Source organism: Hylobates moloch, unplaced genomic scaffold (assembly GCF_009828535.3).
Source record: "Hylobates moloch isolate HMO894 unplaced genomic scaffold, HMol_V3 SCAFFOLD_15, whole genome shotgun sequence".
NCBI lineage: Eukaryota > Metazoa > Chordata > Mammalia > Primates > Hylobatidae > Hylobates > Hylobates moloch.
The window spans coordinates 49,422,321-49,449,252 of NW_026652290.1; the positions used below are offsets into that span (position 1 = coordinate 49,422,321).

At 55.0% G+C, this 26,932-nt stretch overlaps 1 protein-coding gene across 8 annotated transcripts in view; it reads left to right on the forward strand.

Annotated features, from left to right (window-relative positions):
- MPRIP (myosin phosphatase Rho interacting protein) overlaps positions 1–26,932 on the forward strand; it is a 153,438-nt gene that overhangs the window by 81,674 nt on the left and 44,832 nt on the right. For 6 of the 8 annotated variants that reach the window (XM_032177452.2, XM_032177451.2, XM_058429102.1 and 3 more), the window contains exons 4-11: positions 5,393–5,544; positions 10,316–10,400; positions 14,916–15,132; positions 16,605–16,764; positions 21,267–21,405; positions 22,193–22,306; positions 24,669–24,725; positions 25,957–26,025. In XM_032177452.2, coding sequence (XP_032033343.1) covers positions 5,393–5,544; positions 10,316–10,400; positions 14,916–15,132; positions 16,605–16,764; positions 21,267–21,405; positions 22,193–22,306; positions 24,669–24,725; positions 25,957–26,025 — 993 coding nt within the window. Of the gene's footprint in view, positions 1–5,392; positions 5,545–10,315; positions 10,401–14,915; positions 15,133–16,604; positions 17,119–21,266; positions 21,406–22,192; positions 22,307–24,668; positions 24,726–25,956; positions 26,026–26,932 lie in introns of all 8 variants that reach the window. The other 2 variants (XM_032177448.2, XM_058429101.1) reach the window with 2 other exon arrangements.

Genomic DNA, 26,932 nt, shown 5'->3' on the forward strand with positions numbered 1-26,932 from the left:
ACAGTGGCAAGTATTGATGTATCCAAACCTAGCAAAACATAGAGGGCGCTGTTGACTAACACCGTTGTGCGGTGTATGACTACATTAGCTTCTTAGCGGTCTGCTTCCTCGTCTGCGGGATGGGAGTGACAGTAGTGCCTGCCTCATAGTGTGTTCGGAATGTTCAGTGAGAGGACGCCGGGGAAGAGTTTGCAGCAGTGCCTGGTATTCAAGGGCATGGGTGCAAACATGAGCAGCATTGTGCCCTGCGCCTGTGCTGGTGCTGTCGTTGCTGCTTCCACCATCGGTAGCGGGGAAGGGGGAACACTGCGCTACTGAGACTTGGAGGGAGCTATTTTCTTTTTATTTTTCTTTTTTAAGTTCAGGGGTGCAAGTGCAGGTTTGTCACATAAGTAAACTTGTGTCATGGAAGTTTGTTGTACAGATTATTTCATCACTCAGATATTAAGCCTAATACCCATTAGTTACTTTTCCTGATCTTCTCCCTCTTCCCACCCTCCCCCCTCTGAAAGGCCCCAGTGTGTGTTGTTTCCCTCCATGTGTCTATGTGTTCTCATCATTTAGCTCCCACTTACAAGTGAGAGCATGTGCTATGTGGTTTTCTGTTCCTGTGTTTGTTTGCTAAAGATAGTGGCCTCCAGCTCCATCCATGTCCCTGCAAAGGATATTATCTCATTCTTTTTTATGGCTACATAGTATTCCATGGTGTGTATATATCACATTTTCTTTCTCTGGTCTATATCATTGATGGGCATTTAGGTTGATTCCGTGTCTTTGCTATTGTGAATAGTGCTACAGTGAACATACATATGCGTGTGTCTTTATAATAGAATGACTTATATTCCTTTGGGTATATACCTAGTAATGAGATTGCTGGATCAAATGGTATTTCTATCTTTAGGTCTTTGAGCAATTGCCACACTGTCTTCCACAATGGCTGAACTAATTTACACTCCCACCAACAGTGTATAATGTTCCTTTCTCTCCACAATCGAAGGGAGCTATTTTTTGTTTTTATTTTGTTGTTGTTGTTGTTGTTTGAGATGGAATCTCACTCTGTCACCCAGGCTGGAGTGCAGTGGCGCAATCTCGGCTCACTGCAAGCTCCGCCTCCCGGGTTCACGCCATTCTTCTGCCTCAGCCTCCCGAGTAGCTGGGACTACAGGTACCCGCCACCACGCCCGGCTAATTTTTTGTATTTTTAGTAGAGACGGGGTTTCACCGTGTTAGCCAGGATGGTCTCGATCTCCTGACCTCGTGATCCGCCCGTCTCAGCCTCCCAAAGTGCTGGGATTACAGGCATGAGCCACTGCGCCCGGCCAAAGGGAGCTATTTTATAGCAGGTCCTCAGTACGTACCTGGACCTGTCTTCCAAGAGTGCTGGTTAGAAGCAGTACACAAATACAATTTAAAAAGTTAGTCCCAAACCCTCATGCAGTGCTAGTGGGAATGTGAGATGGCACAGCCACTTTGGGAAATAGTCTGGCAGCTCCTCAGAGTCAAACATATAGTTTCCATATGACCCAGCACTTCTGCTCCTAGGTACACACTCAAGAGAAATGAGAGCACAGGAACACTGTACAGGAATGTGCATAGCAGCACTATACACAGTAGCCAAAAAATGGAAACAGTCCAAACGTCCATCAACAGATGAATGGATAAACAAAATGTGGTATAGCCACACAGTGGAACGTTATTCAGCTGTAAAAAGGATTGAAAGACTGACACATGCTGCAATGCGGAGGAACCTTGAAAATATGCTAAATCCTTGAAAATATGCTAAATGGAAGCCAGATTTTTCCATTTATGCAAAGTATCCAGAAGAGATGCATCCACAGAGGCAGGAAGCAGGTTAGCAGTTGTTGAGGTGGGGGCAGGTGTCAAAGGGAAGTGACTGCGAATGCTCCAAGGCTTTTCAGGGGGTGATGGAAATGTTCTGCACTTGATTGCTGAACAGCTCTGTGAACATGGTTCTAAAAGCCATTGAACTGTACACTTTAGGTAAATTGATTGTAAATTATATCTCAATAAAGCTGTTGTTAAAAAGAAAAGTTAGGCCGGGGCGGTGGCTTCACGCCTGTAATGCCAGCACTGTGGGAGGCTGAAGCAGGCAGATAGATCAGTTGACGTCAGGAGTTCGAGACCAGCCTGGCCAACATGGTGAAACCCCGTCTCTACTAAAAATACAAAAACTACTATAAAATACAAAAATACAATACTAAAAATACAAAAATTAGCTGGGTGTGGTAGCATGCACCTGTAGTCCCAGCTACTTGGGAGGCTGAGGCAGGAGAATCGCCTGAACCCGGGGGATGGAGGTTGCAGTGAGCTGAGATCACACCACTGCACTCCAGCCTGGGCAACAGAGTGAGACTCCATCTCAGAATAAAAAGAAAGGAAAAGAAAACGAAAAGTTAATACCAGGATTAAATAAAAATGAGATCATCTGATTAAGAGCAGGAAGTTTTTTTCCCTCCTCCATGGAAATAGATTGGGCTCTGGAGTTAAAATTTTCCCTTCTTTGATAACTGTTATTTACCCCCATTTGCTCTCCTTTCTCTGTGTGTGATAGGGTTAGGTGATGCCTGCCTCACAGTAAGTAATATTGAAGAGGGCATAAAAAGGAGAGTAACTGTGAAATCTTGACACACAGGTAGTTAATACATGCTAATTTCCTTCAGTCCTGGCACAGCTTGGTATGTTTTTGCCTTTTATTAATGCTTCTGAAATCCTTTTTGGAAGGAGGTAGAACCCTCACTTTGCACATGAGGAAACTGAGGCCCAGAGAGGTGGAGAGGTGGAAGGCATTGTTTCATACTCAGTTGGTGAGGCTGAGACACAACCACGTTCAGCGGCAGAGCAGGGGCTTTGTTCGGCTGGGGGCCAAGTGCCCAAACAATTACTGTGTAAGAGGGAAGAGTGGGCTTCAGGGACAGTGAGCAATTTGGTGACACTGAACCCTGGAACAGTGGCCTCAAAGTGGGGCCTGTGCCTCCAGGGGGCCAGTGGATGATCCCTTGAGAAGAAAACTTTGGAATTTCTGTTGATATATTCCATCTAACATATGTCTCTATGTGTGTGTGTGCACATGCATGTGCACTCATAATAGACTGGCACCATGGTATGGATACACAGCTCATCCAGGGCCTGCACTGTCAGCATTTTGAGACCACGGTCCCAAGGACCAGGGTGGGAGTCAAAGACCAGAGAGGAAGGGCCACCTTAGGAAAGCCCCTCTGCCTCCACAGTGGTTCCTCCAGGATGGCTTCTGACACTCCGGTAACAAGTGCACTGGCCATTTTACCATTTCATGTCATCCAGTCCTCACTGTGGTCCATGGAGTTTCCTCAGCAAACAAGAGAGTCCACCTCAGAGAGACAAGATGCCTTGTCTAGGGAGGTGGAGGTGGGGTGCGCTTTTGCATGGGGGTGTTGGGCTCAAGAGGGAAGTCAGAGCAACCCTTCATTTGCCCAGAGGGTTCAGACAGGCACCTGCACCATGCCAGGATGCCCAGGATGAGAATTTCTGTCAAATAGAATAAACGGGCTGGAGCTGGAGAGAGGAGATTGGGAAAGCCAGGACCCCCACCTTGGGCAGGAAGGCCCACCTGTCCTGTGGCTGTGGCCTCAGCACTCAGTGTGGGCCTCCCCGACCAGAAGGTGGCAGGGGCTTGGATCCAGGCTTCCTGGACTAACATAAAGATGGGGTCTGAGGCTGCCTCCTCTACCCTCTCCTTCTCAAGAAACACCCACTGCTTGGTTGCAGAGCATCCCCACCCATCTCCCCTTCCTAGCTCCTTCTCAAGGACCCTCCAAGAGTGTCTGGAAGAGACACCGGCAGGCCACTCCACTGATGGAGAGCACTGAGCTGGGCTTGAATGTGGCTCCTCCTCGTGTCCCCCCAGGATCAGTGCTGAGGCAGGATGCCAATGGTGTATGCTGAAAGGGTGAAGCCACTGAAGGAGGCTTCCCTGTGAGCCCAGCCTCCATCCCACCTGCTGTGCCAGCTCCATTCTGAGCTGGACCCACGGGGGATGGCTGAGTCCAGAGACCCCACAAGGAAAGGCTTCTTGGACCTGGACATTTAACCATGGAGAAAAGAGCCAGCAGCCATGTAGGCAAGGGCTCTGCAAAGCCAGCAGCCCTCGGGTCTGCCTCCTGCAGGCAGGCATCAAGGGGTGTAGAAAGAGGTGGCAAGTAGGTCAGAGGAAGTAACAGGAAGATCACAGGAGCTTGAGGTGGAGGGACGAGGAGGTTGCACCTAACCTGTGTCTGAAAGGAAGAAGGTCGGGGGTGTGGAGAGTGGTTGGTCTGAGCTCAGCGTGGGCACCAGACCCAGCATCCTGCTCTTCAGACCAAGCCCCCATTGACTGTCAGCAAGGAGCTTGAGGCTGGATGGTGGTAGGAACCTTCTAGACCTCTGGGTGGAAGGCATCCCAACTGCAGGCCACCCCTCAGATGGATCAGAAGCATCTTCTGCGTCTTCAAGATGAGAACAAGGAAATGGTGGGCTGTTGGGGGTGCTCAGTGGAGAAGCCAGCAGCTGTCCATTAGTGGGGTGGAGTCAGTGCGGAGTGTGTTAAGGACAGGGGCACCCCTGGTGTGGTGGTAACCATGGCAACCCATCTGCCCTCCCAAAGCATCCTTAGGTTGGGAGAGTAAGAAAGAGGCCAGAGGGTACAGGGCTAAACAAGTCATCTCCATAAAGGTCCTCTTGCCTAGCCCTTTGCCTCAGTAGGGATTTCTTAAAGGCTTCCTTTCCTGCTTTTGGTTTTCTGTCCCTAATTTCAGTGTGTAACAGCTTTTGCTGTAAGAAAAAAAGTTACTGTTTGCCATGCCAGAGCTGGCGTGGCAGCGTTTGCTGGGCTCTGCTCGGGCCCTTGGAAGGTGCCGTGGGCCAGGCTGCCGGGCGTGCTCCTTGGCCGCCTCTAAAGAAGACACAGTGCATCCAGCCCACAGCCTGCTCTCAAGGATGTGGCTTCTCTCTGGCCCCCTCCTTGCCTCTAAAAATAACCCTGCTATTTTGAAACTGCCTCCTCTGGAGCTTTTTCTTGCTTCTCTGTGGGATCAGCAGCCCTTCTGAGGCTAGGATCTCGGCTGCCCCTGTCACCGCAGCTGTCCCCATCCTGCCCTCCCCTGCATATCCCCTCCAGTGCAAGTGGGATGTCGCTATCCACATAGGAGGGATGTTTAGCTGGGTGTCCTCTGGAGAAGGCCAGGCCTGTCCCCGTCCTCCCTGGGATGGGCACAAAGAAAGAGGAGCTGGGGCTGGAGTGAGGGAGAGCACTCCTAGAGGCCCCACAGGCTGGGAGGGTCAGGAATGGCCTGGGGCTGTGGGACGTCTGTGGCCCCATTGGCTGGCCTCTGGGTGACTCTCTGCCGCCTTCTTGCAGCCCACGACCCTGCCTCAGGGCACCATCAACATGAACCAGTGCACAGACGTGGTGGATGGGGAGGGCCGCACAGGCCAGAAGTTCTCCCTGTGTATTCTGACGCCTGAGAAGGAGCATTTTATCCGGGCGGAGACCAAGGAGATCGTCAGCGGGTGAGTATGCTGGCACTGTGGAACAAGGCGCCACCACCTGCCACAGGGCCAACACCAAATGGGCCGCCTGCCCCTGTGGCAGTGTTGATGTTGTCTACTTCCCCGTGTGCCTCTATTCCTGGGCTCTGTCTCTGTTCTCACCACTGCCATGTGCTGAGCACAGCAGAAATCAGGACATCCACCATTCCACCTGCAGCCTCTGGGGGCCCCTCTTTGCTCTGGCCACCTTACCCTCCTCGGGCCTCCCCACCTTTGCACTCACCACACCCCCAACTCACCTGCCCCTCCACCTGAAAGAGGATCAGTCCCTGAAGCACATGACCTGGGCACACCCTCCCCCAGTCTCGGGTGGCTGCTCCTCCTTCCAGCGCTGGTGCTGGGCTCCACCACCTATGAAAGCACCAGGTTATCTGCTGTGTCCATGTGTGTCTCCGTCAGTGGTGGTGGGGGTGGGAGGTGTCTCAGTCACATCCCCAGCACCTCCCACCCGGGCCACTCTGCTGCCACTGCACAGATTGGTTTCTGTGAGTGGAGAGAATGGGTAAGTCTCTCGCTCACCCAGGTCCCCTGAGAGTGGCGGACTGGCTCAGGCTGAGAGAGCCCACAGTCCAGGGGCCTGAGTGCAGTGCTGAGCCCAGGGCAGCATCTGCCTTCCCAGAGCTCCCAGTCTAGCAGGAGACTCTGCTACCCGCATGGCCTGGGCCGTGGTGAAAAGCCGTACATGGTCCATGCAGGTGAACAGGCTCATTGGGCCTGACAGGAGCTCACAAACTGGATCTCCGAGAATCCCTGTCTTGCTTAAGGCTGAGAAAGAGGCACATGAGTCTTAAGAATCTCTGGGAGAAAGTAAACCTGGGGCTTGCTGGGCCAGGCTGACTGTAGCAGTACAGAGTAGAGGGAATCAGGAATACGAAGCCCTTGAGTTTGAACACACAGATGACTCGGAGCACCAGCTTTGCTTTAGCCTCTCAGCTGCAGCCTTGCCAAGCCTGGTGAGTGAGCACGGCTGGAGGTCCAGGGCCACATGGCAAGGTGTCCAGGAGCCAGTGCTGGGCCCCGGGGGCACTCTCTGTGGGGGTGTGCTCTCCCCTAGAGTCCTCCCCTGGAGAGAGGCAGGTTTGCATTTCTGAGCACCTGGAGCCGAGCTGGAGGAGCACTTGTGTCTCCCCCAATCTTAATCCAGAACCATATGATCAAGAATGTCAAGGGCTTCTGAAGAACCCTCATGGTACAGTCGAGGAGACCCAGGGCCTGGAGACGGGAGCCTGGCCAAGGGCACCTTCTGCACTTTCTGGCTCACACCTGTTGCTGCTGTTGGCTGGGCAGGACACAGCCGAGGCTTCCTCTGCCCAGGTGGCGTCCCTAGGAAACCCTCACCCTTTCCACAGGAGCTGGGTCCCAGGGAGGGTGTGGGTAACAAGTTGGATGGATGGGAGTCCTGGGTCTCCAGGGCAAGCTGAGGAGGGTCTGGAGCAGGGTTGGTTCTAGGACCAGCACAGAGAGGTATGTGTTGTACCATGTGGTATTAGGAGAGGGTGATGTTTAGTATTTGGACTGCCTCCAGCAGGCAGCCTAAGTCCTGCCAGAGGTCCTCACTCCATCCCAAGCCCCTCTCCTGGGTCACTTCTCTGCTCTCTTGTGTTGCATGTTCAGGCTTGCCATACCCATGCAGCTTGGGTAGACAAGATCGTTAATGGACCAAGGTACCGGGTGCACATGCCATCTGGGCCCCACGTGTGTGGTGGCTCAGTGGCATATCCAAAGCCAGGATAAGCTGCCTGAGGCTCCTCCCCTTCCCCTCGCCCTGGCTGTGGACCACGTTAGTTCGTGTCCAACAGGCAGGTTCTCACGTGGTATAACCTCGTGATCCGCCCTCACCTTCCCACAAGCTGGGCCGCTCAGCTGTGTGAGGAAGTCAGGCGTGGCCTGTGCACCCTGGGGACAAGTGCTTTTGCCTCCTTCTCCCATTCCTCTGTCTCCTGCCCTTGCTGACAGCCCCCTTCCTCTGCTCCCTCTCTTGCCTCCCTCTGTTGCCCATTATAACTCCTCTTCCCAGTAACCCATCCCTGGGCTCTGGAGCGCCACTCTGGATCTGAGCTCTCTGATCACATCAAAGCTGGTCCCTAAGGAGGTGCAGACACTTCCACCAGGCAGCTGGGAGCAGGGTGGGTTGGGGACAGTCCCACCCAGTCTTCTTCCCAGGTCTTCTCTGCATAGCCCTGACAGCTGCATGGGCTGCCGGGTCTCTCCTGGGCCTGGGTAGAGGAAGTTGGCAGCTCTTTCCAGTTCCCACTTCCAGGATTCTGGGCCACACTTTATATAGCTCTTTTAGACGAGGTGGGTTTGGGTAGGAGTTGGCAAGGGAGCTCTTCTGTGCTCTCAGCTGAGTGAAGTCTGGGCTTCTCTTCTCCTTACCCTGCCTTTTAACCTTACCCACTCCCCCATTCTCACTCATCCGGGCTCTGCTGTCCCCATCTGGGGAGCCCCAGCACCTACCAGTCCCATATTCACATTCACCCCCTCCTCTCTTCTTGGGGTTTGTTTTGTTAACATTTATAACACATCTGGATGATGTTAGACGCTTCCTATTGGGCTTCCTTGAGAAATCCAAGTGCAGACGACACATTCCATCATCTGTTCCTGGACCCTGCATCTCTGCGACTCCAGCCACAGACTCCAGTCTGAACAGAGATTAAGATGTATAATGGGACTGAGGCCACATGGGACACCTGCTGTCCTGACTCCTCCCGAGTCCCAGGCTTGCTGGAGCCAGCCCAGGAGAGCTCAGCAGCTCCACGTAGTCAGCAGAGCACCTGCGGTGCAGCCTTCTCCCCTCCCCTCCAGGTTCCATCCCGCAAGGCCATTAGTCATTGCTGACTGATGGAACCTGAGCCAGTCTGCAGGGACCTGGGGTACCTGGCAGGATTCGGCACCTCCAGCGTGCTCCACACCTCGGTGAAGTTTTAAGTGCAGCCTTCTGCAGGCACAGTCCCTCAGAGTGGTCAGAAGAAGTGGCAGCTGCCATGGCAGACTGGAAGGGCAAACCTCTTTAATCCCATATGGCTTGTGAACATCCCGGGTTGTATGAGCGAGGCCCTCTCCTGGGACCTCTCCTCCCAGCCAGCCTTGATGAGAAGTGTGACCAGGGAGGAGAGGGGCTCAGGACCCTCAGAAGGCCTGCCTGTCTGCTGGCTTTGCAGATAGTCACAGCCTCCTTTCTTGTTTTGGGGCCTTGGAGGAATGACCCACAGAACCTGTGGCTTGGGTCTCTGGCATTGCAGGTGTTTATTCATTCTCTCAGCAAATCGAGCATCACTGGCTGTGGGCTGAGCTGGGCTGAGGGTGGCCCCTCAGCTCTGTTGCTGTGGTTCCGTGCATTAAGCCTGGCCTCTGCCGCCACCAGCTGTCAATAGCACACCCATCCTGAGGCTGTCTCAGAAGCCAGTGACTGTGACTGACCCTTCCTTTGTCTGTTTGTCCCTCCTTCTCTCCTTTCTTCATTTTCTCATTCCCTCTCTTCCTTTCCTCCTCCCCTCCCTCCCTCCTCCCCCTCCTCTTCCTCTCTTCCCTCCTCTATCCCTTTTCCCCCTCCCCTCCTCTCCTCTCCTCTCCACCTCAAATTAAAGAAATACCTCTGGGCACAGAAGACTCGAGCCCTTCTCCTGCCCCAGGCTCAGTGTGCTGCTGGGTGCTGCACCCGTGTGATCTCTAGCAGGGTGCAGCAGTACAGACCCTCCCATCCCCAACCCTGGGCCCAGGCTGCCGGCAGGCCCAGCGTGGACCCTGGTGCTGAAAGAAGACCTGGAGCAGTGTCTTCTGAGGCTCCTTCCACTCTGGAGAGGACACTAGGGCTGCCCTTGCACCACCAGGCCCAGGGCTGGAGCTAGGGCTTTAGAAGCAGGACCTACACTGCCCTCTGCTCCTCCCACCCCCGTCCTCCAGCCCCCACAGGACTGGCAGGCAGCTCTGGCAAGGCAACTGCTGTTAGTTCCTTTGTCTGTTGTAAAATTCTGTATGGTGGAAGTAGTTGTGCCATGATCTGATCTAGCTCCTGATTTCAGAAATGAGAAGATTGAAGCTCCTACGGGGCCAAGAGCCACCCAAGATTGTGGTGGGATGGTGACAGAGCCAAATCCAGAGTCCTCCTGCTGGCAGCGCCTGCTCTTGCTGTGCTCCCTTGCTGCACCCCTGGTGTCTATCAAGAGTGAACTTCCCACACACAAGCCCTGATGGGGTCCCCGGGCAGCTCTGCCCAGCCTTCCTCAAAGCCAGGGTGCCCAGCACCCTCCCTCTGCGGGGACTGTGGGAGGTCAGCAACCCCCCACACCCCAGTCCCTCAAGAGGACCCATTGTGGGAACTTGACCAGCACAGGTCCTAGATTTTCGCCTCAGGGCCAGCACCTGCCTCTGTAGCCCTAAATGGGCACAGCTCGTCTGTGCTCTCACCAAGCCCACTCTGGGAGAGCAGTGTTAGGGCAATTCCAAACCCTGGAGACAGGGTCAGTAATGGAAGTTACACGTCCTGTGCTCTGAGGCCATGGCCAGGCCGGGCCTCTCTGCCAGCATGGAGTCTGTGTCGTGTCCTGAGCCTGCTGTGGGTGTGGCAGGGTCATCGTCCAGGCTTGCTCTGTGGCACGTCTGGCCCCAGCATAGCAGTCTGTCGCTGGGAACAATGCCCTGCTCTCCTCCGGGACCACCTGGCAAGGACCGGGGCTCCTAGTCCCCGAGCGCCAGGGTCTTACCTGGTACTTGTTTCCTTTTCTCTTCCCAGGTGGCTGGAGATGCTCATGGTCTATCCCCGGACCAACAAGCAGAATCAGAAGAAGAAACGGAAAGTGGAGCCCCCCACCCCACAGGTAGGCAGTGGGTTTGCCAGGTGGCATCCCCTCAGTGGAGCCAGGGCTTGGGAAGAAGTGAGGGCTCCCTGGAGGTTAGAGGGTGAGGACACAGTCAGGCCAGGGCTGAGGCAGTCACCAACTCTGCACATCCTTGCAGTGGGCTACAATCTGCAAGGTCCTCACTGAGCCACAGGGGAACCACAACAGGGACAGGGTGGCCTGCTACTGTGCTCTGGGGCTGCCCAAGGGAAGTTTCCAGCCAGCTAGCAGTACACAGCTGTGACCCCTCCTGTCGCTTTCCTGCTGGCAGTTGGGGAGGGGCAGCACAGGCAGCCTGCAGCCACAGTCAAAAGGACTCTGCACCCACAGATGGCCCTGCAGGCAGCTGGATGCAGTAGGATGGGGAGGAGAGTCCTGGAGTGGTATGGCCCATAAGGAGCTCACAGGGGCCCTTGCTGCAACTCCCATGTGACCTGAGCAGGGTGTGGCTGACTGGGGTGGTCCCTCAAGGCCCAGTCCTTCCCCACAGGCCATGATCCTCCTTCCCTCCCTGGCCAGTGTGCAAGGCTCAGGGCATAGAAGGGTCCTACAGCGCCTTACCACACTCCCCATGTTCCGGGGGCCATGGGGGAATGAGGTAACCTTTTTTGAGCCTCAGTTAATCAACTTGCAAAGCAGGCCTGTTGCTGCCTAATCGCCAAGATTGTTGTGAGCATGAAAGGAAGTTTTGGACCTATTATAGGTTCTCAGTAAATGTAATTCCTTTCCCTCTGTACCATACGCTACTGTTCCCAAGTGCTTTGCCTTGTCCTGAGCCTCATAGTCACCCCGAGAGGGAGCAGGGTGGGGATGGAGGTCCCTCGGGCATCACAAGGCCAGAGGCCCACAGAAGTGAAGAGAGCCAGCCCACGGGCTACAGAGGTCAGGGGGCATGCGCTGGCCTGGGTCCCTTTCTCTCCTCAGCCCCTTGGGCTGCTCTTGGATATACCTGCCCTGGGCTGCTGTATTGGCCCTCCTGCTGCTGGAGTCAGCCCGGGCCACTCTCAGCCCATGGTCATCCACCCTCCATCCTGGAGTCAGGGAGGCAGGTGGGGGACACCCAAGCCAACATGCGCTGGAAAGGAGATGTCGCCAGCAAGAAGTCGGCGAAAAATACAGAGTTCCTGGGACTGAAAATGGAGCTTCCTGCTGGGCAACAGCAGTTAATACGTAAATCCCCCAAAGCTTCCCAGTTTGAGAGAAACAAAAAAGTCACAGGCAGAATAACAGCGTTTAGGGTTACACTGCGTTTCCATGGTGATGCCTTGGAAACAGTGCAGAAGCAGAGCTCCTGCCTCTAATAAGGTAACTCCAAGTGCAGAAGCCGCTCTCAGCCCAGTCCAGGGAACTTGCTTGCTCTCCCTCCCTCGTGACACCCACCTCCCCAAAACAGCTACCCATGACCAAGCTTCAACTTTTTTGTTGGTAGAAGGAGCCACATGGTCCCAGGGTGGGTAGGTTACCCACTTCACTGAGGGTCTCTTAGAGTCTGGAGCACAGGGTTCCTAGCCTTCTGCACTCAGCCCCATCCTAAGACAACCTTGCGGGGTCTCTCCTTTCTACCCTTTGGTCCCGAGAGCATCCCATTTGAGGCTGCTTGTTTCCAGAAGCTTTGAATTTTAATCAGAGGCCATCTCTTTGTCAAGTCAGTCTTGTGGGGTGACGTGGGGGCACTGCAGAGGAGCAACAGGGACCATGGTTGAGATGGGATCTTTGGGCAGGCCTCCCCTCTGCATGCAACCTGATGCTAAAGGCATTCTCATGGCCTAGGGTGGGGCTGGGGGTAAACCTCACACCTTCAGAGCACCTGGAGAGGCGAGAACCCAATACCCTACACTTCTTTCTCCATGGCCCAGTGTTGGCCCAGGAGAGTTTCAGATTGAACCAGTGGAGAGCTTGAAGCGTTGGCTGCCTGTTGTGCCCAGTAAGAATCAGCTTCTCCCCTTAAGGAACTCAGGTGGGACCTTCTGGAAGATTCTGCTTCCAGAAGTTGGGGCCAAGGATCGCACTGCGGGAGCAGCAGACAGCCTTTCAGCTGAGGGCGGGAGTCTCAATAGAGTCTAGGGCTGGGAGAGGAGAAGGGCTTGGCCCTGACCAGAGTTTCTGAAGCCTGTGGCCTGAGAGGCATGGGCTCCAGGCAATAAAGGAAAAAGCCTGGAGCAGAAGGAAACAATGACCCATGTAGGTGTGAAGGGCAGAAGGATGGAGACAGATGGGAAGCCCAGAGCTGTGTTTCCAGCCAGGCGTGCAGGCCCCGGGTCTCCACTCCTCTGGTGGAGCTGAGGGAGGCCTGCTCCTCCATCTCCCAGCCCCCCAGGTTCTTCTGCTTTTCTCCGGCCTTCTTCTGAGTTCAGTGTGAGCCCAGCCAGCACCACCGGGCCCACGTGTGTGTCTCCTTCCTTAAGAATCCTGTTTTTTACTGGGGTGTCTACTGTCACCCCCACTCCAAGTTAGAATTCTTCCTTCCCATTGGTTGCCATGCTCCGTGTTCCTGCTAGGGAAGTGGGGAGCCTTCTGAAACCCCTGCAGAGAGAGGCCCTGCTTGGCAAGCAAGGCTCTAGAGCAACTTGTGCTTTGGGGAAGTGCTGCTGCTGGGGTGGGCAGTTAGGGTGGTTCTGCATCCAGCACAGCTGCTGGTTTCCCATGGGTAAGCAGCCCAGGATGCTGTGCTTGGTGCAGGGACAGGTGGTCCTGGGGCGGTATCCCCTTGGGTCATTGGAGCCCTTGGGAAACTTGTCGGGAGAAACCTTCACTGTTTGCTTCCGAGAAGCTGGCTTCTTCTGAGGGGAGCCGTCAGCCTGGGAGTCTGTCTGCTGGCAGCCCTAAGCTGAGTAGGTGGTCAGGTGTGCATCCTGGGTCTGTGGGAAGAGCCTCCCTGCCTTTATCCTGTCCGTGAGGCCTGGAATCCTTGCAAAAGTGCCAACAGCTTTGGACCCAGAGCCCCACCCAAGGCAGTGCCCCACCACCTCATGGCCTTCCTGCTTCTGGAGCACATGGTGGAAACACTCAGACCCCCATGCTGCACCTCACTGGCTGTGTTCACGTGGGCCTGCTGCCTCTTCTCTCAGCCCCTGCGGCCTCCCTTGAGAGGTGGGTGGGTGAGACTGGATGTATGGATCCCAGCCAGGCTATTGATAAATAGTCTGGTGGTGATGCTGCATCTGCAAGTGTGCGCGCACACGTGCATATAAAGAACCTGTGTCATCTGCAACCCTCTCCAAGGGCCCAAGCCAAAGAGGGACTAAGGTGGGTTTCTAAAGATGAGGCTTGGCCATCAGGATGGGAATGGGAAGTGGGCACTTGTATATCATGCTCTTGTCTTTTGCGAGAGAGCTGAGATGTGCTTCACTTTTGGAGAGGGGCCAAAGCCATCCTGTTGGCAGCCCTCTGGGAAGGGTTGTTGGGGCCCAGGATGTGACCTGGCACTGCGGAGCAGCTGGGGATCACAGCCCTGCGTTGTCTGGATTCTGTGTTTGCAGAGTTGAGTGAGGGTTCTCTGCCCAGGGACTGGACTCTGCATCTGCCTAAATACCTGCCCCACTAACACTTCTCCCTCGGAGCAATACCACTTCCAGAACCTGGAGAGATTGGGGATTGACACCTTTTCCATCTGGGCTACTGGCTTGTATCTAGCTTGTGCGTGTGTGAGTTTGTGAGTGTGAGAGAGCAGGCATGTGCACATGAATGTGTATATGCATTTGTGAGTGTGTGCCTGTGTGCAGATTCAAGTGGGGTATTTGGTGTCTTTGTGTGTTCTGTCTGCTATAATAAAATACCACAGGCTAGTCAGCTTATAAATAATAGCAATTTTTCTCACAGCAGGCTGGTTAGTCCAAGATTAAAGTGCTAGTACTTTGGGTGTCTGGTGAGGGCCCCCTTGCTGGTCCTCACATGTTAGAAGGGGCAAGGCAGCTCTCTGAGGCCTCTTCTATGAAGGCACTAATCCCGTACATGAGGGCTCCACTCTCATGACCTAATCACCTCCTAAAGGCCCCACCTCCTGATACCATCACCTTGGGAGTTAGGATTTCAACACATGAGTTGTGGGGAGACACAGACATTGAAACCATAGCATTTAGTTTGCATCTGACGACTCTTTCCTTCACATAGCGTCTGGGCACTCCATTTTAGCTTCTTAGGAGCAAAAAGCAGAGGGTGGGTAAGGCCACAGGGCTGGCCCAGACTTGGGCGCTGTGAACTTGTTCTTGCATTCACCGTAGGGAGCTACAGATGATGCTGGACCTGTCTCGAGGGTGTGTTCTCTTTCCTCGCTCTGTTCTGTCTCACTTTATTTGAGTCTTGGATGTCTAGGAATGACAGACTACAAAGCAACTACTGTGGTCTCACTGTTATGGGGCAGTATCTGAAGATTCCAGGCCCCTGACATTGTGTAGCTGGCCCGGGTGCCCCCTATAGCTGGGTAGCCAGGACCTGTGACCCAACCTGAGCTGTGTGCTCCTGCACCTTCACAGACACCACTTTCTCCTCCTCCAGGAGCCTGGGCCTGCCAAGGTAGCTGTTACCAGCAGCAGCAGCAGCAGCATCCCCAGTGCTGAGAAAGTCCCCACCACCAAGTCCACACTCTGGCAGGAAGAAATGAGGACCAAGGACCAGCCAGATGGCAGCAGCCTGAGTCCAGCTCAGAGTCCCAGCCAGAGCCAGCCTCCTGCTGCCAGCTCCCTGCGGGAACCTGGGTTGGAGAGCAAAGAAGGTGAGCGGGGGCCAGGCTGACTTGTATGCACTGGAACGGCCCTCCCTCCCGTCAGAGCTGGCCCTGGGGATTCAGCCAAGGCCTGTAGAGCCCAGTTGCAAGCCCTGGACCTCAATTCCCTTTGTCTATCAGCCCTGTGGGTAGCACCTGGCCTGGTATGTTCTGAGATTCCTGGGCTCCAGTCTTGGCCTTGCCCCTTCTAGCTCTTAAATCCCATCTTTAAAGGAGGAAGACAGCTCCTGTTCTGTCAGCCCCAGTTGCTTGTCAGGAGAATCAAAAACATTTTGCAGCAGGGTCTGTGGATGGTAAGGCCTCTGTCACTGCACCATCGTGTTTCTGTGTGCATCCTGCCCCAAGAAGCAGCGGTCAGTCTCATCCCTCTCACCATCCGCATTCTGCCTGGGCCTCTGGCGGAAGGAGGGGAAGGGGTGCTGGGGAGGCAGCAGTTGGCATTCTCGTGCCCTATCTTTTAGCACTTTGGAATTGCCTGAGTAGGAGCAGGGCTTCCATCTTTGCCTGTCTTGTTCCCAGGCTCTAGAGGGCTCTGTAAGACACAGGCTGGGTTTTCCCATCTGTATTTTGTCTAGATTGTTAAAAATAAGTGAGCAGCGGGGGCCAGCCCAGCTCGCTCTGGCTGCATCTTTTACATGCACTCTGGGTGGAAGGTGTCTCAGTCTTCCTCTCAGGCCTATCCATGTCAAAAATCTATTCACTCTGTCTCACTTCTGTAGAAGTCCCCTGCCCCTTCCCACCACCAGAATGCATTAAAAGACTGAAGGGGCCGGGCATGGTGGCTCACGCCTATAATCCCAGCACTTTGGGAGGCTGAGGCAGGTGGAACACCTGAGGTCAGGAGTTTGAGACCAGCCTGGCCAACATAGTGAAATCCCATCTCTGCTAAAAATACAAAAATTAGCCAGATGTGGCGGTGCACACCTGTAGTCCTAGCTACTTGGGACGCTGAGGCAGGAGAATCACTTGAGCCCAGGAGGCAGAGGTTGTAGTGAGCTGAGATCACACCACTGCACTCTAGCCTGGTGACAGAGCGAGATTCCATCTCAAAAAAAAAAAAAAAAAAAAAAAAAGACTGAAGGGCTTGTTGGCTGTCAGCTTCCCCCTTGATGTTGGTGAGAAGCCGTTGGTGGTGGGGGTCTTGCGTCCTGAGGTACAGATCTGGTCTTCCAGCCAAGCCCCCAGACTAGAAGTGCAGGGCCTGCCCGCCAGTCTGGCTGAGAGGCAGCCAGCTGCAGGGGAGAGATGGATGAGAGAAAAAAGCATGCACGGAATATTTCATTCCCATCCATGGTTCTTTCCGTCTGACTCTGCCCTTGAGTGGGCCGTGCTGGATGTTAAGAGACGGGAGGTAGAGAAGGCCCCTGCTTGGATCCTACATGGGCTTTAAAAAAAAGAGTCCTCAAAGCAAAGCTGTGGGCAGGCTCAGTGCGTCTCCTCCCTCCCACTGTCTCTTCCAGAGGAGAGCGCCATGAGTAGCGACCGCATGGACTGTGGCCGCAAAGTCCGGGTGGAGAGCGGCTACTTCTCTCTGGAGAAGACCAAACAGGACTTGAAGGCCGAGGAACAGCAGCTGCCCCCGCCGCTCTCCCCTCCCAGCCCCAGCACCCCCAACCACAGGTACAGTTGCCCCGAGTCGCCCTCCCGGGAGCTCGGTGGTCCTCTTCCTTCCCCAGGTCCTCGACTCCCCCACCGAATGATCTGCAGCATCTCCCTCGGCTCCCTGGATGTGGCCAGCCAGCCATCTGCCTACGTGGACTCTGGCAGCACTAGGGGGCGGGGAACAGAGAGACTGGGGAGCGCCTTTGCCTTTAAAGCCAGCAGGCAATATGCTACCCTGGCCGACGTCCCTAAGGCCATCAGGATCAGCCACCGAGAAGCCTTCCAGGTGGAGAGAAGGCGGCTGGAGCGTAGAACTCGGGCCCGGAGCCCTGGCAGGGAGGAGGTGGCCCGTCTGTTTGGCAACGAGCGGAGGTAAGGAGCAGGTTAGAGGGCTGAACACCCAGGCCCACACACATGCACTTCCACCCACGCACATACATTCAATACTCTCTGTTTCTCTCACATACAGTCCCCAAGCCTCCCTTGGCGGAGCATGCTTTCTGTTCAGAGCGTAGGGGGATTTTCCCTCTGGGCCCAGAACTCAGCTCTTGTAGCCAGAATGCAGAATTTCTGAACATCAGAGGTCGAGGCCAAGAATAGCAGTTTTCACATCAGTGACTCCTAGGACTGGGACCTTAAGGTTCCCTGATGGGTTCTCAGCTGCCTGGTCCTTGTGGGGCTGGATCTTTTCCTCCTGGGCCGTTTCTGTTCTCTGAAGTGGCATGGAGGCCAGGAGACCCTAGAGCTACATGTGGTGATAGAGGCGCTCCTCACCCTGGCAGTCCCAGAGTGGGCAAAGGGCATTGAGAGGTTCAGAGGCAGACAGGCGTGCCCAGGAAGGTGGGGGCAGCACAGGTTCCTCTCTCAAGGATGTGCTCCCTGGGGAGCCACAGCCCCAGGAAACCTGAGGCAACCTGTGAAGCAGCCGAGCACCCAATAGCATTGCTTTTGCCCTCCGGGGGAGCATTGCTTTTTGCCCTCTAAGACTTTGACTGGCTGGAGGGAGAGAAAGTTTGGACATCCAGGCCTAGGGCAGGGACCAGAGGCACAGGTGCAGAACTTGACTGCTGCCTAAGAAGACGAGGGCCCATGCCCTGCCCTGCCCATGTTCTCCAGAGTTTTCCTGGAGAACTAGAGAAAGAGCTGGATGTCCTCTGAGGCCTCCAAGCCCAAATCCAAACGCAAGTGCCCAAGCATGCCTTCAATCAGGCTTGCACCTGTGCATCTGTATACTGAGGCTTTGCCTTGACAGCAGGGTTCCTCGGCCCAGTTTATGGATAGACTTCTGGAGGTTCATGATGACACCTGCCCCCTCAATAAAACAATTTCATAGTATTCTTCCCAGAAGAGAGTTAGGGTTAGGCACTCTTCTGGGAAGGAGACCCATAGTTTTCATTAGGTTTCCAAGGTTCACTGTCCAGAAAAGAGGTTCAAACCATAGTTCTGGAAGTCTTCTCAGAGTGTCCTCCCTTCCCCAGCCACAACCTGGAGCTCAGAGTTAGAGACACTACTGGGAGGGACAGGTGAAGGCAGCCATGGGCTCCCGTGCCTCGAAAGGCAGATGGAGGGAAGTGTTTTTACCTCCTGCCCCCTTTTCTTCTGAACACCCACCATTGGCTGACAGCCCACCCACTCTTCCAGACGTCCCAGATGAAAAGGCCTGTGAACCTGCAGGTTAGTCTCCAGGATAAGGAAGCATCTCCCAGAGATACTGCTCTTGAGAGGAAAATGACACGTTGACTTCCTAGGGAAAGGAAGGGCAGCCAAGTGGTTCCCAGCTCCTGCCTAGTGCCCTGGGGTGCTCTGCTAAGCACTTGGCTGCCTTAACATTTCATAGTAGCCTGATGAGGACCTGTTACTACCGCCCCCAGTTATAGATGTGAAAACTGAGGCTCAGGAGTAGGTGACTTCTCAACAATGGATAGCTGATGCAGATCCCAGTGGGGCCTTAGCCGGGAAGTCCCTGCTCCCATCCTGTGACCCAGGACTGATGCCAAGGGTGCTCTTTTAAGCAATTAAAATATATAAGTATTTTATATTACTTTTGCTAGAGAGAGGAGGAGGCCAGTGGGTGGGCAGGGGAGGCTTCATACTGGCTGGTAAGCAGGCTGTGTGTCGTGGTGGCTCCAGAGCAGGATCAGCTATGTCCTGGTTTAGCGCCAGACCACAGAATTAGCATTCAGCACACCTGCTTGGCTTGGCTTGGCTTCTCGGAGAGACTCCTTTTGAACTTGTTCTTGTCTCCTGTCGCCTGGGACAGGTGCAATCTCTGGGGCTTTGTACTCTGCATGCACTGCCACACGGGGACGGGTTTTCACGTGGTGCTGGCACCACCCCCCGCCAGTTCTGCATACTAATACTGCAGCATCCCTTTCTCCTGACCCTGGTGACATCTGATTGGCTGCTGTTGCTTTCTGAGGCCTGCTCACTGGATCCCGAGTAGCCCACCCTGTGCTTGGTTGGATTCCTGTCCCCTGGTTGATTAGAGCAGAATCTCCAAATTGGCAAGAGATTGGCCACACCTACCTGGAATGGCAGCCACAATAGGTGTGCCCAGGAGCCAGACTGCTGGGACCACGGGGTTGGTTTTTTGACAAGCCACAGTCATCTAGGCAGGCCTATCTGAAGCTGACCGGCTCTGGGCTTCGATATGTCTGTTCCTCAGACTTCCAGAGTGTTTCTTGGATAGTGAGTCACCTCTGGCTGCTGAGTGGGGGAAGCTGTTTTCCTGGTTGGCCTGCTGGTGACTGGCAGCAAGGCCAGCTCCCCATGTAGCCCTAACCCCCCTGCCCTCAGCACAGTGGTTAGTGCCCTGGGAACCCTGGAGCTGCAGGGTGCAGGCCCCGTTTTCTGTGCTGACCAGTAAGACGCTTGCTGTCCCACCTGCAGCTTCCAGGGCACCAGTAATAACTTTCCACCTGGCCCAGTAGATCAGGGCAGCCGGTGTGTGAGCCTGTGGTCTTACAGGATCTCCCCAGGCCCCCATGCAGAGCAACTGTAGCAAGTGCCTTTCCTCTTCTCCACCACAACTCCTCTGTCTGGATCCCCACAGTACCACGGCATGCAGTTTGCATGGGGTTAAAGCCCAGCAGCTCCTCACTGCTTTCCTGGGGCTTTCTAGGCCCCAGTGTTGGGCAGAGGAGCCCTCATCCTGGAAGTGGCCTGTTGGTGAGCCTTGAATCTCACCGAGATCCCACCACAATCGCTCAAGTGTGGTGGACGCCTGGCCTGCACTTACGAAGCTTTCCCTGGGTGCCCTGGAACTCCAGCAGCTTCCTTAGCTTCCTGCTCTCACAATGCCGCGGCCTCTCCTGCTCCCCTACCCCAGCGCCTGCCTCCGCTGCCGGTTCTAGCAGGCTGGCCCGGCACAAGCTTCTTTCCTGAGGAAGACACTTTGTGTCTAAGCGCAGGGAGGAAGCAGAGCCCGGGGCCCTCGCCCTCCTCTCTCGGGGGTGAAGACGCCTTAGGCAGCTGGTTTTCCCTCGCCCTCCCTGAGAAGCAGCTGGCCTCTTGGGGGAGGTGGGGTCTTAGGAATTGATCTTGTTTCCTCTCTTCCTTGTGGAGATAATTAGGCTTCCAGGCTTGGGAGCCCTTCGCCCACTTCCTCTGGGTTCTTATCCTCTTGTCTAGAGCAGCAGTGACACCCTCCCCGCCAGGTAACTTAGGTGTCCCTGGGAGAACAGGCCCGGCCCCGTGAGCTGAGCCTCAGCTGGCGTGTCCCCCGCCTCTGACCCCACCAGAGTGACTTCTTGCAGCTGGAGGACAATCATGGTCTCTCTCCCTCTTCAGTGATTACCTTGGGTTTTTGCTTCTTTAATTCTTTGGATAATTTTGGTTCACCATTTGATTTGAAAAAGCAGTGCTCTTCCCGTGTATTCATTTCCCAGCCTTGTTTTCTTTCAGGTCTTGCCTCTGCGCTCTCCTGCTGTGCCGCTGGGTGGCGCTGCGCCTCCTCCACCTGCTTCGCCCCCATCTCAGCTCCGTCTTCGGCCGTAGACAGCCTGAGGAGGCCGCCAGCCCTCTCACATGAAATCAGCCTGCTTTGTTTTTGTTTTAATTTGGTCTTTGATTCCTTTTACTGTTGGCAGAAACAATGTTAATTCCTGGGCCTCTTTCTTGCTAAATTTTGGGGTGGGGGCTGCACTGTGATCCATGAGGGATGCAATGAGCATGGAGGCCGCCCTCCGTGGTGGTGGTTGCCTTTTGATCATGTCTGTGGCTCAGGAGAGGCTGCCAGGTGCCAAGCTGTGTGAATGCCGAGTGGGTCAACACCACAGAGCCTGTGGGGCCTCCAGCGCGGGGGCAGAGGGCAGGGGCAAGCGCAGGCCTGATGGGAGGGAGGGCCATGAAGGGGCGCGGGCAGAGCTCAGGTTGGCTGAGCACGTGTCTAGACAGCCTCGGTGCTGTGCAAGCCTGAGGGGAATCAGGCCCAGGCCAGGCTGGGCATGGGAGGAGTCGGCTCACTGCCACCTCACAGCTCACCTCCCTGCCACCTCAGGGCCTCGTGTCCTCTCTTGCAGGAGGTCCCAGGTGATTGAAAAGTTTGAGGCTTTGGACATTGAGAAGGCAGAGCACATGGAGACCAATGCAGTGGGGCCCTTGCCATCCAGCGACACACGCCAGGGCCGCAGCGAGAAGAGGGCGTTCCCTAGGAAGCGGGTGAGTTCCTGGGGCCAGGCAGCACCTCAGGGGCAGCTCAGGGGCGGGTCAGCATGCACCCCACGCGCCAAGTCCCCTCCACACAGGCCTAGGATGTGCTCCTGCCAGGCTTCTCTCTGACCGCCTCCTCTGCATAGTGACCTTCTCGAGGGCAAGCCTGTCTCCTGCCGCTTCATATCAGAGCCTTCTCCGTCTCTGCTGAAGGATATTCTCACGCATTTTAGATCCCAGATTTAATTAGGATCACTCTTTTCCTCTCTGAGGCAGCCCAGCAACAAGGCTGAATGTCACACTTTCCTCTTTCTTTCAGTACAGCTACACCCCTCGTTTCTCCACTCAGCCCAAAGTAGCCTCGGCTTCTGAAATCCTCCCGGGCACCCGCCTGCTGCTTTTGTAGCCGGCCAAGTGTAAGCTCATCTTCTCCTGGCTTCTCTCTTGTTCACAAGGTGCCTAGTGCCCACTGCCTGGCCCACGGCTTGCCACCTGCTGCCACAGAACCCAGGGCTTTTCCTTCTGTGACCCAGAGAAGCTGGAGGATGGGGTGGGGCCAGGAAAGTGACAGTGACTGGGAATCCAAAAGAAAAGGCTGCTCTATCAACCAGGGCATCTCAGGACCCGAGTCCTGTCCTGGCCCTGCTGCAGACTTGCTATGGGGGCTAGGCAGATCACTGCCCCTCGCCAGGAGCAAGGCCCTGGCGGCTCTTGAAGGGGTGGACAGCACCAGCTTGTCCCTCACATGCCCACGTTGCCCTGGGCTGCACTGACTGGCGGCTGCTCTCTGCCACAGGACTTCACCAATGAAGCCCCCCCAGCTCCTCTCCCAGACGCCTCGGCTTCCCCCCTGTCTCCACACCGAAGAGCCAAGTCACTGGACAGGAGGTCCACGGAGCCCTCCGTGACGGTGAGCCCAGGCGCTGCGTCCTCCGGAGGCTGTGCTCCTCTGCTTCTGGTCACTCTGAGGCGCTGTCTGTTTCTGTCTATGCGTCCACGCCAGCTGTCCCTCTGTGCACAGGCCCTCGTGTCCGTAGCACCCCCACCCACCGACCCACAGGCCGTCGAACGCAGATTCTGTGTTTCTTCCCTTTTCTGGTCCCAGCAGAACCAAGGGCTTCATGGCATCCTGAGCTCTGGGAGGAGGCCCTGTGGAAGAGGCCACCCCGGCCAGGCAGACTCCCCACTCTAGGCGGCAGGGCTGCAGCAGGGACCCTCTGCTCCTCTGGCTTTGGGCATTGCTTTTTGTGGCACTTCGGAGGCAGAGGCCACGTCTTGCTGGAGTTTGTCTCGTTCTCCATGTCATGCCTCAAGTGGAAGAGCAGGCCTTGCACCAGGTTCTCCATGGGCCTCAGAGCTATGACAGCAGAGGTGTGGAAGGAGTGGTCAGGGTACAGGAGCAAGGCCAACTCAGCATGCTGACCCAGCTCCTCCCCGCTCTATCTTCAGCCTCCAGGGGAGCCTGGGGCCTGCTCACTGCCTCTTGTCTCCTCCTTGCTGCCTGCACAGCAGCTCACCATGGGCGGCCGGCCTGCCCCAGGGCTTGGGAGCTGCCAACCACAGATTGATGTGTAACATAGAGTGTGAGGAGGAGTAAGGTTTGGGTTTTTCCTTCAGTCTGGGTTTTGCTTCAGGTGTCTTGAACAAAACTCCTTGTTTCTCTGTTAACTTAGCTGGGAGCTCCTGTCCCCAGCAGAGAGCACCAGCAGGGAACCCACCTGCATAGGCCTTGCCATTGGGGTCAGATTGCAGGCTTGGCTTCAATGGCACAACCATGATAAGGAAGTTACGAGTTTTTATTAAAGAACCACAAGCTAGGCCGGGCACGGTGGCTCACGTCTGTAATCCCAGCACTTTGGGAGGCCGAGGCAGGCAGATCACGAGGTCAAGAGATCGAGACCATCCTGACCAACATGGTGAAACACCATCTCTACTAAAAATACAAACATTAGCTGGGTGTGGTGTTGCGCTCCTGTAGTCCCAGCTACTCGAGAGGCTGAGGCAGGAGAATCGCTTGGACCTGGGAGGCAGAGGTTGCAGTGAGCCGAGATTGCGCCACTGTACTCCAGCCTGGCGACAGAGCGAGACTCTGTCTCAAAAAAAAGAAAGATCTGCAAGCTAAGCAAGCTATCAGAGAGGGGGCAGGTGGCAGTCCCACGTCTCAGGTCCTGTGCCACAATGGCAACTACAAGCTTGCAGGAGAGAACCTCCCTATTTAAGGGTCAGTTGGGGTAGGGTGTCCTAATTTCACAGTGTTGCTTTTGATTGGGTGCCTCAAATAACCCTGGCGGCAAGGACAGTTGCACAGCTTGGCAGGACGCTGGGGTTGAAACAGGGCTCTGTAGAGGGACTTCTTATCTATCTGGGTCAGTCTTGGCCAGACCTAGGCAGCAGCCGACTGTGGTTCCTCCCTCACTCCTCAGAGACAGGGTTCTGAGCAGAGGCTCCCAGAGTGCTTTGTCCTGGTAGTTATCCTGACAATCTTGCCTGTTCTCACTCTCACTCCTTGGAATAATACAAAAAGACAACAAAGCTGGTTTCTGCTCAGATGGCTGTAGAAAAGAGAGCACCTGGGACCAGAGGTAGGGTGACCCATGTCTCTGTGGGGCCAGCCAGGTGGGCTGTAGGTGGCAGTGCTGTCTCAGGCTGTTTCTCAGGGCCCAGGTGTGTCTGGGCAGCACAGGTGGAGGAAGGACAGAGCCCTGTGCCTGGGCGCTGCCCCCTGTCTGCCATCCTGCTTCTTGTGGGGAATACAGGTCAAGCCTATTCCTGGTGGAGAAATGGCCTGAGGGTCTCAGTGGGGCTGCAGCTGCTGCTTCCTCAACACCGCACATCTCTGTTTCCCAGGCTTCCTGTGGCTTCTGCAAGAACTTTTCAATCAATTCTCCTTTCAGCCTTCCCTGCAGATGTTCCCTTCAAATAAAATGTTCTGTGACTCTTCATCTGGGCTTGTTTTCTGCCCCCCAGATAGGCCCTGTGCAGTGGGCCCTGTACAGGCCGGAGCCCACACCGCTCACAGGGCAATGAGACCATACCTTCTCTCCTGCCAGCCTGCCAAGCCCAACATCTCCTTCCTCAAGGTTGCGCGTGCCTACAGAAGGCGGGTTGCGGGCAGCACCCACCAGGATGAGGGGGCTGAACAGGCTTGTCTGGCAGGTGGAGAAACCCCTTTCCTGGTACCCGCCTCATCTGGACAGAAATACTGGCCCCATCAGACACTCATGACACTAGAGGGGTTTCCTCTGAGCTGTTCTTTTTTCTCCCTTTCTCAGCCCGACCTGCTGAATTTCAAGAAAGGCTGGCTGACTAAGCAGTATGAGGACGGCCAGGTGAGTGTGCAGGGTTGCTGTGGCCCCTGAGGGGTCTGGGGACAGAGTGAGGGTGAGCTGTCTTTGGCCCCAGCCAGTCTGCAAGTGCTGGTTCCATGCCTTCCTCCCTCCATGCCTCTTGTCTTCGTGACCAGGGCTGCAGCTGAGACTCCCATCTGCTCCTAGAAGTGCAGGCACACAGCCTTCATTTCTGCAGTGGGGGGTGCTCTGGAGGGGCACTTGGTAGGCCTGTCTGCTGATGGCAAGGGGGTCTTGGCCTCAGGCCTTAGGGATGCCTTGTAACACTAGCCCCCACCTGGTGATCTTTCCTAAAAGTTGTTTAGGGGCCTGACTTCCCCAGGGACAAAGAAACTCTTCTGGCTGTGGGATTGGCTTGTGTTTCCATGCAAGCCAGCCAAGTAGACAGTAGCCTAGCACTGCAAGACTCTCATGCCAGAGACCCCTCAGCTGCAGTGGCAGTGTTAGCCCTGGAAGGAGCAAACATGGTACATTCTTGCCATTAGACTCAAGCAGGAAGAGCCATCTGAGGCTGGACCTGCCAGCCCACCTTGACCCTGTGCCATGGGCTGGAAGGCCAGGCCTCCCAAGGAGGCATGAAGAGAAGCCTGCTGGGTCCTTAACCTAAGAGGCCCTGATGCCCAGCCCATCTGCACTCCCTTCCTGCTTCCTGAGCTGCTATCCCAAGACATCCTCTTTCTTCCTCCTCCATATCAAATGCCCTTGGCCTAGCATGAAGACTCAAGTTCCCTTCCTTACTGCTCACAGTGAAGACTTGGTCTCTAGCTGGTTAGTTACCCCTGCTGGTTAGGAGGCCACATGGCCATGGCTTGCGGGCTGCCACCTGCAGGTGGAGATGCCATTTCACAGCCACCTTTCCATTCTGATGGGCCCAGCCTGTTGTCTGCAGCCTCTGTAGTTACTGAGGACCGCACGGCCTGGCCACCAGCCACACCACTGGTCATAGAGCCCACAGCCAAGGCCTGCTCAGCTGTCTGTGCTGCCTCTTCACTGGAGGGTCACAGCTTAATGAGCGTCCTGAGGGCGTGAGCGCATGGCTGCCTGCAATCCAAGCAGAGTCCTCTGTATGCTGTCAAGGGAGGGGCCAGCCTGTCCCCTGCTTTCCCTGTGCTCTGGGAGGGCCCCATAGGCTCTGGCTGTGCATCGCCATGGAATGGCAGGCTTGCTGTATGGGAGTTGGTAGTCAAGTCATTTTTCTTTTCTTCCCCTTTAGTGGAAGAAACACTGGTTTGTTCTCGCCGATCAAAGCCTGAGATACTACAGGGATTCAGTGGCTGAGGAGGTGAGTGTCTGGGCTTTGCCTCTGCTGTGGAGACAGCTGGAGGGGTCCAGGCGGCATCTGGGGCTAGGAGATCTGCTTCCCCCGGGCTAATGTCCCCACTTCTGAGGACAACGGCCTTCGGTGGTGTTACCTTGCTGAAGGTATTTCCATGTTGCCCTCTTGGGTTTCCCAGTCCTGACCTGGTGGGAAGGTGAGCACAAGACCAGCCTTTGTCCTTGTGATCATTTTCCTGGCTGTGATGCCGGGTTTCCTCAAGGCCTTGAATTAAGTGCCCAGTGCAGTGGGTTTGGGAAGCTTTTCTTTTCTCTGTTCTTTGAAAAACACTGAAATTTGAAAACTCAGGATGAACAATTTTGTTTTTTCCACAAAGAGATTTCATGGTAAATGGAGTTGGAAGAATTGAACTACGTCTTGTGCCCTGCCTTCTGGACAAGGACAGGATATGATAGATGAGCTTTGTTAGGCCCCCGGACAGTCCTGATTCTGTGGTCAAATACCAACTAGAAGGGGTTCTTTGTTTCTTCACCTACAAATAAAATAACTTCTTCTAAACAATTTGGCAAGTCTCTTTTGCCTTTTCCCTAGTAGTTCCACTCCAGGAATCCCTCAGATAACTCCCACATATTGAAAAACATCTGTGTTTCAGGTTAGTCATTCCCACACGTTTGTAACAGCCAGATGGTTAGAAAGAGCCTAAATACCCATCATTAAGGGCCGGGGTATGTATTAAATACTCTGAGCCAGTCTTTACAGACTGAAGGAGAAAAGGCGGTAGTGATAAGAAGTAGGGGTAGGAGAGTATGGGCGGTGGGCCTCTGGTGGTGTTCAACGTTGGGGAAGTAAGGAGCCTGTGCAAGTGTTTGGTTGCGTGTGCATAGAAGAGCACTTCCGAGTGTGGTCTGTAGAC